This window comes from Ooceraea biroi, chromosome 6, assembly GCF_003672135.1.
Source record: "Ooceraea biroi isolate clonal line C1 chromosome 6, Obir_v5.4, whole genome shotgun sequence".
Classification (NCBI taxonomy): Eukaryota; Metazoa; Arthropoda; class Insecta; order Hymenoptera; family Formicidae; genus Ooceraea; species Ooceraea biroi.
This window is the reverse complement of record NC_039511.1, coordinates 5210894-5221684: the sequence shown is the minus strand read 5'-3', so window position 1 is coordinate 5221684 and position 10791 is coordinate 5210894. Positions and strand designations below refer to the sequence as shown.

Here is a 10791-nt window from a genome sequence, read left to right as displayed (position 1 = left end):
TTCGTGCCTGACTCAGTGAGAGTTTTCGAAAGACTGCAAACCTTTTCATTTGCTTTGATTTATGGCAGTCGCAATGCAAATGAAGCGAGCAACGCTGCAGTTGATACACGAAGTCTTTCTTGAAATATTTCTTACATAATCGTCGGCAATCGGTGTTCACCTGTAAAGAACAAGTATGATTCGTGTTATATAAATCTCCTTGTCGCGAAAATGTATCGGCGATACTTGGCCGCGGTGCACGCTGAAATTTACGAGACTAATCGCACAGGCGGAGGGTGCAGCAAGCCGATGGGTGGCGACTATCGGCACGTACGACGAAAGAGAGTTTCAAAAGTGTGATACCACGTACGTTCCGCTACGCTACACAGCTTCTGATCGGTCGCAGTTGTATCACGCGATGATATTATATATCGCGTCATAGCTCGCCGGCGAAATAAATCATTGCAAGGTCGTCGTCGGCCATCCTTTCGCAATAGCCCAATTGATACGCCAATTAATTAATCTTTTGTACTTTCACGCTCTAAAAAACAAAGCGCGCTACAAGCGCTCTCTTATGTCATCGCGCATTTCGAACGCGAGACCGAGGAACGATCCCAGTTCGTTTCGCTTCCCCTCCGCCGCTCTAGGATCCAAGAGGGTGAATGAGGAGGGAGGAAACGAGGAGGCAGATTCCTGCGATTGGATCCACCGTGTTCCGGTATCAAGGAAAAAGTTTCGTCGTGTCATCGGATAACTCTCCGCGCGGAAGCGAGAAGTTAAAGAGGCGCGCTCCGATGGCGCGTCAAACGGAATCAGAGAAACTTTTAATTGGCACGTGGAACGCACGAGGTACGGATAACCATACGTACGTCGCGCGTCTTCGAGGGGAAAACGGTAGGAACACGCGGTTTTCCATCATTCGTCGAGAGACGAACGAATAAATTCGCACGAATGGGTGAGCGCGCCATCCGAGTCGAGAACTTTGCAGAAATGTGCGGCACGCACGTATATATTGAGTCTATCAAAGAATTCGATTCAATTTTAATTTTTCAAATCAATTTAGGTGTAACGCAGATAACAATATTGGTAACGCCTATCATAGACAATAATATTGAATCATAGACAACGATGAATAATTTGTTTACTCTGAATGCAATACAGTAAAATTTGATGCAAAGTTCTAAACCAAACTTTTTCACTGATCCAATATATACGTACGTTCACTTTCGCACATGATGACTTACGAGCTCGTAAACCACAGCGGCATCGTGTCCGGTAATTACGCAAGCGGCGATGGTGTGTCGGCGCGCAAGAACTTGATCGGCCGTGTAACGCGGTCGAATACTTTTGCGCTTTCGCGGTAACGAGAGTGAGACGCGAAAGGGCATGCGTTACATCAGCGGAAACGGGCTCGAGTGGTCAGACGGAGCGGCGTGAGGCAGGTGGCATCGACGAAATCTGAGCCACCTAAACTCAATTTAGCAGCATGGCGCACCCTTCTGGACTACAAATATAGCGACGTATTTCAATTCTAGATTCTTAACCTGAGATTTCAAATTATGATAGTCTAAAAATGCGTGCATATGTGTGCACGTGTCATACAACTTCTGTTTAGAACAAGGATTATTAGGAAAGCTATAAAATTATAGAGAAAAAAATGTAAAAAGGCAAAAATACAATGCTATCAACTTCGATATATTCTATTTCGAAGGAATCTTGCGGATCCGAAGCTTGACACATTGACAGATCGAAAGGCGAATTAGGAAACCTTAGATCGCGTCCGAGAGTGAGAGGCGGAAGGAGTGATACAGTTACTCGTAGTTACATTCACATCGACGTGCGGAGCGTGGAGCTCACGGAGATCGGACAGCTCATACCGTGGCGATTAAATTAGGTCTCGGAGGTGCTGCGAGTGGCGTGTTCCTTAAGGCTGTTGTCTAGCATCTTCCTCGAGAGCCAAACTTCGTTCAACCACAGGGATGAAGTACCGCTGATTAGACGTATACGCCGAGGAGCATATGGCGCATAAGTAAATTTCAAGTTAAATACACAGCTATGCGGTGTAGACAGATGTAAATGGATACGCATCCGCGCTGGCAAGCTGAGATCCTTACGAGCGTAATTTATTTAGTGCCTGCGAAAGCGTGCATCTACAATGCAGCAGCTGTAATCCGTTTCATTTGGCGTTTAATTGTTCATTTCCATCTTCGATTCCTAATTCTCCCTAATTACCCCCAAAATTAAACAATCTTTTAGTTCCCGTAATCATCCCCCTATTGAAAATCGTTTGATCTTTCTCCGAGTGAAAACATCCTCGCGATTTATTGCACGTAGTTTACATGCGTGGCGATCGCAAGTTTTTTAATTTGAGTAAACAGAACAGAAAGAAACTTATTTCAGCACAGCGATGCTCGATTCCTTCTCTGGATCCGGAACCGACTTTTTTACTCGACTTGAAGGGTATATGCTTGTGCCCGTTAGCGAATCAACGGCGTGGGATCTCTCGCAGGCCGTGGAATCGGATTTGTTCGCGAAATCGCTCCGAGATCGAGAGCAAAGGCTGTGGTGGTTTTCACGAAGGCGCATAAGCGAGAGGACTCACGAAGAACGGTCGGTGTTGCTGACAGCCTGCCGGCAATTTAGTCGAGCAAACCATCACAGCGCCAAGCAAGCAATCCAACAAGAAAACAAGTACCATGTGCGGTAGGCTTAAGTGCGGGTGAGTGCGGTGGGCACCCTACGAACCTACGCTATGGCGAAGTAAGCTCTTTTCCCACGAGCTATATGCGCGCGCGTGTACACGTTTACGCTCGCGTCATCGTGCTCCGTTTGCACGAGAGCTGACGGCATGCGGCTACGAGGGCAGATTAATTAAGGTCACGTAGACGATGCGCCCGTGCTCCATTTTCTCCGCCCTTTTCACCCCGAAATATAACAAAACGTGACTTTCCTATCTCGGGTTCGACCGGTACTCTTCCTTGTCACTCCGTATTGCTAGCCGGTCCAAGTTGAGCCCTAACGAGAAAGTATAACGACCGTAAATTGGCATTTTCTTGAGCAACGATCCGTGGCGGTAATCTACCATAGCAGGATTATTCTAGTGTCTCGTTTTCAGTGTGTGTAACTTTATATGTGTGTAACTTTCAATAGTTTTAAATAATTAGTAACCTCGGATCAGTAAGATCAGCTGCATGCTCAACATCCTGTCTCAATTATTTATCATTTTTAGAAGATTCGAAAGTGTACAATTACTTAGAAACACTTGGAGAATGGTGTGTTTGTTTAAAGGAAGCGTTTGCATTAATCTATCGATAACGAGAATTCAAGTAATTTAAGTGTTGAGATCTATTTAAGTAACTATGATGTTTGAGTATAGCTCGTTCCATTAACAGACTCCTATCGACCTTCCGCTATTTTACGACGATAGTTAAGATACGCCGCCGATAGATTTCTAATAATTACAGTCGCCTGCTGCATTATTCATTCTTTTTCGCTTCGTTTTAGAAGGTACAGCCGCTTACTCTTGGCCAAGACACAATATTCCTTTTCTGGCCTTCGGTCCTCTCCCACCTCTTGTCGTTTGCTTGCTTCATTTTATGCTTTCTCTACGATTTGCTTCTTACGAAAACCCCACTTCGCATAGTAAATAAATTTAGCCTTGATCGACAAATCGTATTTGCTCTCATTTCTGCACCCTTCTCTCTTTACTTCCTTTTTCTTCTTTTTTATTCTATTCTCTTTTTGTTTCCATCCTTATTCGTACATCCACTTCTCAATATTTTTTCCATCGCATTGCCATAATTGAGTCTGAGAGTTTAAACAACTCTAAAAGCAATAAAAATTTCAGTTGCTTGCTGCATCATGCACACGTATCTTCTACATTTCTCCTACTTTCCCTTTCAGCGTTGTATCGTCTCGACCTGCATTTAACCATTTCTATCAATGTTTTCATCAAAATTTTATCATCATATAGACGTTACACGATTGACTCAACTAAATTGTTCACATTGACATTATGCGAGATATTCAACTGTATCCAGTATTCTTACGTTACTCTCTTAAAGAGTACCGTTTATGTTAGTAGAAGGCTCGTCGTGTCTTAAAACAAGAATAGCCGATTTTTTCTCTCCATCTATCTCTCTCTTCCTCGGTCGTCCCCGTTCGTGCAACAAACTCACTTAATCGGTCGCTCGTGCAGGTCGACTCTCGATCGGCCGGCGTGTCTCGACGACACACCTCGTAAATGGAACGGCGCGGCGTCACTTTCCACGGGCCGTATGCACCTATTTTCTCGATGCGCGTGTACATTCACCAGGAGTGCCTCCGCTGCAACAGACTCTCGCGCTCTATAAAAAGGGAGGAAACTGATAGCACGCGGTCGCATTACGCGTGGCTGCAAGGAGAACGTACGTCGGATGAGAGAAGAAATCTGAGACACGTAGAGGGTGTGTGACCACTGTCTCCCTTATTCGCTTATTCCGCACGTCTCGACGATGTAGGAGAATTTTTGTAAACTTGATGTGGCGGAACGTAGTGTCCGCAGTTTATCGTTTCGTTGAACGAGCTGCACTTTTGCCGCGTTCTATATAAGGGAGCTTTTTAAATATATCGCCAATCCAGCTAGCTTGCGTACATCGTGTTTCTATCAGAATCTAGGTGACAATAAAGGTACGCTCCACTAGTGGAAAATACGTATTCCTTACGCGTTCATTAGCACGTATCACATATGCGTGATGCACCGATCACACGTGAAACAAACCCGTGTCACACACGGCGTGAGTGAGATTTATTTTGCATAAAGAAAGTCTATTTTAGCAATATCAAAAATTAAGAAAATATGATCCATGTATAGTTTGCCAACCACGGTGGTAGCAAACGTCTTAACACATTCATAGTCAAAGTATTGTTCTGCTGAACTGCGCAGGTACATGTTTTTTTCAGTGATATGGCATATATATGTATATTGGAATTATATTTACAAATTCTCTTTATATAAATATCTTTCCATCTTTCTGAATTTTTCGTTTATGGATTACATTTATAACCGCCATAATGATCACCGGTGACCGGTTTTACTTGACATTACTCAAGTAATAATCTAGTTTCTAGTTAGAAATGTCCCATGTTTAATGTTCTCGGATATGTAGAATTTACTCTGTCTTACGGTGTTACACGTGAAACTTGAGGAAGTGGCAGGATATTAAAGATGAGAACAACGAGGCCACGGTTTATGCTCACGTATCACGGTGAGTACTCTCTTTCACGTCACCGTGTCGCCGGGATGTCCCGCGAAAAATAGCGTGATACATAAAAATTAAGGCACGCTCTGGTGCGCTGCTTCGTAATTCACAGGCCAATGTAGAACTTTTTACAGATAAAAATATATCAAAATTTGCACGAATGAAATATCAATCGACAATGCAAAGTATATGAAACAAGAGCGATTTTCCGCAACTAAAAAATGCTATAATTTACGTGACGTTGATTGGCGAACGGAGACGACAAGATCCAATTTTTCTGCTTACGAGTAAATTATGAAAGATGTAATCGGATGGAGCGATAGCGAGAACGCAGGGAAGCTCAGCGGGGAGAAACGGAAGCGAGAAAAGGGATTCTTTCCAGAGTTCAGAGGGAACGGTGCGAGGTGAGAAGCGAGATGGTGAACGGTGACGAACGTCAGTCGAGGTGAATAATAAAAATCGGAGCAAAACGCGGAATTCTCGTGGGTCGTTTGCCCGTGCACGTTCGTCTCTCGTACGTATCCATTCGCGGGAGTAAGCGCGCCGTTTACACGCGTGTGTAAATGTATGTACGCCCATGCGTACGTAGTCGCTGGGCGGATAGGTATGATACTTCGCCACAGCCAAAAGCGGGAATCAAATCGGCGGCGCGTCGTCGTTATGCTGAAAGTCGAATAAAACCCGGCGCGGGCATTATGACCGCACGTTTTAATCGATGGCCGCGCGAATGGCGCGGATTCCATGTTTGGCAACGCGCGCGGTTTTACGCCCGCAACTCGCCGGTGTATAAAACCTGGTGTTTTCGTTTGGTTGCTGATCTTTGCAAACCGCGTATTACCGCCATGCCGGAGCTTTCCCGTCCCGTGCATCCGGCCGTGTAACGTTGTGCACAAATACGCAGTTACTCCCGAGAAAAGCCACGCTCCGATGCGTTTTAATACACCGTTCGCTCGCGGCTAACAAAGTAAGCAGGTTGCAATTTCTTTCTGAAGAGCACGAGAAAGGCTCTTACGCAAAGCGTTCCACGATCCGCCCGACAATGTACCTGCATCACTTGCATCTATCTCGAGACCTGATCTAGATACTTCGAATCGACTTTCTTTCAACGAAACAGTCGAGGTACCGCATTTTCGAATTGCGGAGTATTACTTTCGACCAAAACATGTGACCAAATATTCACGTTTAAACACGCGTGACAAGACAATCGCGTTCTTCCCGACTAGAAATTTATCCAGTGGTCCTGATCAGGTTGACCTTATTTTATTATCAGGTCCTGATAAGGTAAATTCATCAGGACCTGATCAGTCATGTAACGCAGCACAATAGTTAGGTCCTTATCTGGATATCCTCATCAGGTTTATATCGGGTTGAATTATTAAATCTTTACTACCCAGACAGCACCAAGTCGTCTAAAAGATTACTAAAACTTGATATTTTCGGTGAGTGTAAGAGTCCTTAGAACATATACTACTAGTATATGTTCTAAGTAAGAGTCCAAAAGAAGAAAAGAAAAGAGTATCGGATCGGTTTTCCAGATGGTTATTTGTAAGGTGCTAACCAAATGTTTCTTGCGAGAACGTCACGCCTGACCTGGCCATCTATCGGTCACTTGGTGAATCAGAGGCGGAATACACACACACTTGTGTTGATTTTTGTCTCTTATTGTTCCATAATCGAATACATTGAAATGTATATGATATAAAAATAATTAATACTCGCAAATTAAGTAGAAATTACTATTCTTTCTACATTAAGTATATAACGTACATTATAATATGATAAACTACGTATGGTCCGATGTAGGACCAGATGTGGGAAACCTTTACCTCTAAATTTAAAAAAATATCAGGATGAAGGAATAAGATCCTTAGTAGGTACTAATAATGTAAACCTCAACAAAATTTGTACTTTGAAATATCAGGCATAACGTAAGAAGGTCCTAATATGTTCCTTATTATTTTAACCCTAAAAAGGTCATACATATTTGAACCTGATGAGGATATTCTTAGGTATACCTTATTCAGGATTACCTTACGCCAACCACGTCAGGTCCTTATAACATATTAGGTAAACCTGACAACATTTCTAGTCGGGTTATATATCGGCCACTCGGCTATTCTACTATTGAAAGGCTTAATTGACCGCGTGATACGTATCAGACAAAGCGTATTGGCTAATTGATTTTCAACGACGCTGATCGTATTGACAATGATACGTGCCGAAGGTATTAAACGCGATCGTTTATGCGAAGCGACGACGCGGACACGACATCAATTTTACAAACACGTCGATCGATCCTTCGATTCGTGAATCATAGAAAGGAATGAGTCGTCACGTGCGTGATCTCGTCGCGTGTCACGAACATGTCGCCAGACAACATAACTGACTATCGCGCGTGTCCGTCCATAATTCCGCGTAACTGGCCGCTTTTCCGCCACGCTTTTCGCGGTATTTCGTTTTCCTCTTTTAGTTTAGCTTTTAGCTGACTTTTACTACATCACAGTTATACGTGTACGGCCAATGGCACTCGAACGAATGGCGATTGAAACGCGATACGATGCCGCCGGTATTATGACCGCTCGCACACCTTCAGGCACGCATGGAAGCACGCACAAGTGATGCAACAACCCTGCCGCATCAGGATAGCGCAAATGCGCGCTAAACACGGGTTATCGCGTCGAGTTACCGGCGATAATCCGTCGGCGTTAGAGGCAAACTAACGTGTAACGGCCGCCAATTCGTGTGTTAGCAGATTATCTCAACGCGATGTTACGTGCCGAGTAGCCTGACGACGAACGTCGGAAGCCTCATTCAATGTAGGAAACACCAGAGAATTGACGCTCGCAGTGACACGCGAACGCGCCATTAATCAAAGTCGCGCTTTTCTCTCGACCCACCAAGGACAGAACACTCAGTCGTGCTGATTCGGCATGAAGACTGACAACACAATGCGATAACTCCCATAAAAAAAGATCGAAAGAACATCATCATCGCGGAAGACCCCCAAATGAAATTGCTCGCCGCGGAAGAACGTCGACGAAGCCTCGACGAAACCTCGACGAAACGTCGATCGAAAGCGCGTTCGTGGATTTTAATACAGCCATCCCTTTTGCCCTCGCGTTAAGCAGTAATGCCCAGGCGGAAGAGGGGCTGGTTGAATTATAGTGCGACCTTTTATGCGTCGCGTTTATACGTCGGATGGCCTAGAGGTGCGACGTGTCGTTACCGCGAAATTTCGCCGCCGCGGCTGCCATATTCCACGTCGTTCGAGGTACAGATTCGCCGGGGATTGTAAACAAAAATATGATCTTGGCACCTGCAACCCCAATGTGTCGAGGGGAGCTGCCTGCCGCCTCCGCGCGCGCGTGCATGCGCGAATCCCCGTGCAAGGAGAATCATGAGGGGGATGCGCTCGGCGCGGAATTGCAGAGGGAGCGCCTCCACCATTAACTTTGATGCGCTTATAAAACGCAGTAGATTTGAGCCGCGCGGAGTGTCAGCGCGAGCGAGCGAGCATGACACACGGTCGTATACACGTGTATGTGTGTGTGTGTGCTGCCAGAGGTATAGAGTTTCCAAATTTAATAGTCCTGTGTCGAGCAGGACGCAGGAATGAGGAATGGGTACACACCAGGTACGGTGGATGGCTCTCGACCATAAATACGGGAGCTGGTTTGATTATATGGAGCCCCATGTCAAACCAACCGTCCATTTCCACCACCGCCGCCGTGTCGTTCTTCTCCCACTCTTTCTCCTCTTTCTGCTCCGCGTAGTGTGCGGCATGCACCCGCGCGTAAACGTAGTTGTTGCGTTTTATTCCCCAACTCCCACTCTCTACCCCTTTTATCCAGACCGAGATGAGATCCTATCGTTTTTGGGCGTCCCATCATTTCCCGTGACACACTGCGGAATGACTAACGGCGCCGTCGAATTTGATGCACCTATACTTGCAGGTTCGCGCACGCATTGCTCCTCGAACTGATAATCAGACGCTTCAACTTTATGTTTCCTGATAAGCGCCGAGAGAATCGACACTTCTCGCGTTTCTGAAAGCTTAGTTTCCTATTTATTTTACGCGTACGAGTACGTGAAGTTGATACATTGAGATTCCTGTGTAATACCACTAGTGACGTAATTGAGGATAAGCGAAAAGGTATGAATTAGTGAAAAAAGGCGAATGTGGACGGCCTTGTCGCGCGTACGGCGAGTTTAAGACTCGCTATACTGAATGGTGAACATTTACACCCACTTGTGGCCCTCGTTGGGATACACGGTGTTTCCTGCTGTGTGTTGTGACGAGAAGCGAGAGCGAAGTGCACGGTTACACGAATCGTGATATTGTAGACGCCCGGGAAAGGAGCCCAGTTGAGGCAAGCAATTTCACGCGCCAAACCGTCTGCCAGCTTTCCTCCTAGCCTCCTAGCCTATTCTGAGCAACCTGCCTCGCGTTTATTTGCCGTTGCCGCGCGATAACATCGTCTTAATTTTTACGATCACATATTTTTAAGTAATTCCAAGCCCAGATTAAGGCGCGCAAAATGATGCGAAGGAAACAGAGAGACGCTTTCCAAAAGAGAGGAGATGCTGCTATCATTCGGACGTTGCTCGCGTGTATTAAATTAAACAAGGAAATTCTGGCGCATATTCGTATTTGGACTTGCAACTAAAAGAACATACCCAATACTATAAAATAATTCAAAATACGAATTCATTGCGTAAAATCGAGAAATCTAGTTCAGATGCGAGACGAGAAGTCGGGCTTTCGAAGGAACGGCGGAGTGATCGTTCCGACTTTACTACCCGCGTATTAAACCTAAACAGGAAGAGAGTCGTCGTCTCGGCAGATTCTCTACCTTCGAACGGGAACGGGTGGAGTGGCCCCGGGCCAATTTATGCCCCATAATTTTCATGGGGAAACAAGCGTCGCTCGGCGCGCATCGTCGCGACGCCTCTCACGCCTGATCCTCGGCAAGTCGAGCGAGCGCATAAACGCGCGCGGCGTCGTTACACGAACGGCATGACGCGAAATTAGGAAATAGCGCGGGGTTAATCCGACGTCGAGGGTGCAACCGACGTCGCAGTTTGCGCTGCGTTGGAAACACCCGGCAAAATTCAACGAACTAACCGAGGGCCGGTGGTACGGCACGGCGCAGTGCGGCGATGACATGTTCCCATAGAAATAAACCGTATAAGTACCGCTGTTAATGATCCGCTATTATTGTTCCCATTTTCCCGGCGTACGCCCGCGACTGTCGTCCAATCAGCACCAGCTTTATTGGCTTTTAATTGATTACAAATGACGGTTTGATTGGCCCTCTTGCTCGCGCCTTTCCCGTTCTGTTCTAATGGCAGCGCGTGGGTTTCCGAAAAATCGATCGTCATCGGGCGTGCTTACGCGTTTTCGCCTGCCCATACCGATCTGTCTATGACGAGAGGCGAGCGTGAAACTGCCGTTACGCGATCGCACTCGCGTACATAAATTCCACCGCTGGCAAATCGAGCTCGCTCTCTGAAAGCGTGTAAAAACGTTATCGCGCGTTACTATCGCGGCTCTCGTCAAAATCTGCTGCAA

The 10791-nt window shown here is 45.9% G+C and overlaps 2 protein-coding genes across 4 annotated transcripts in view; one reads left to right on the top strand and one right to left on the bottom strand.

Annotated features, from left to right (window-relative positions):
- LOC105284340 (tudor domain-containing protein 1) overlaps positions 1–10791 on the bottom strand; it is a 162438-nt gene that overhangs the window by 94119 nt on the left and 57528 nt on the right. The gene's annotated exons all lie outside the window — the stretch shown is intronic.
- The window catches only part of LOC105282051, a 58478-nt gene continuing 54847 nt past the window's right edge, over positions 7161–10791 (top strand). The window contains exon 1 of the mRNA XM_011343759.2: positions 7161–8853. Coding sequence (XP_011342061.1) covers positions 8832–8853 — 22 coding nt within the window. The 5' untranslated portion in view covers positions 7161–8831. The remainder of the gene's footprint in view (positions 8854–10791) is intronic.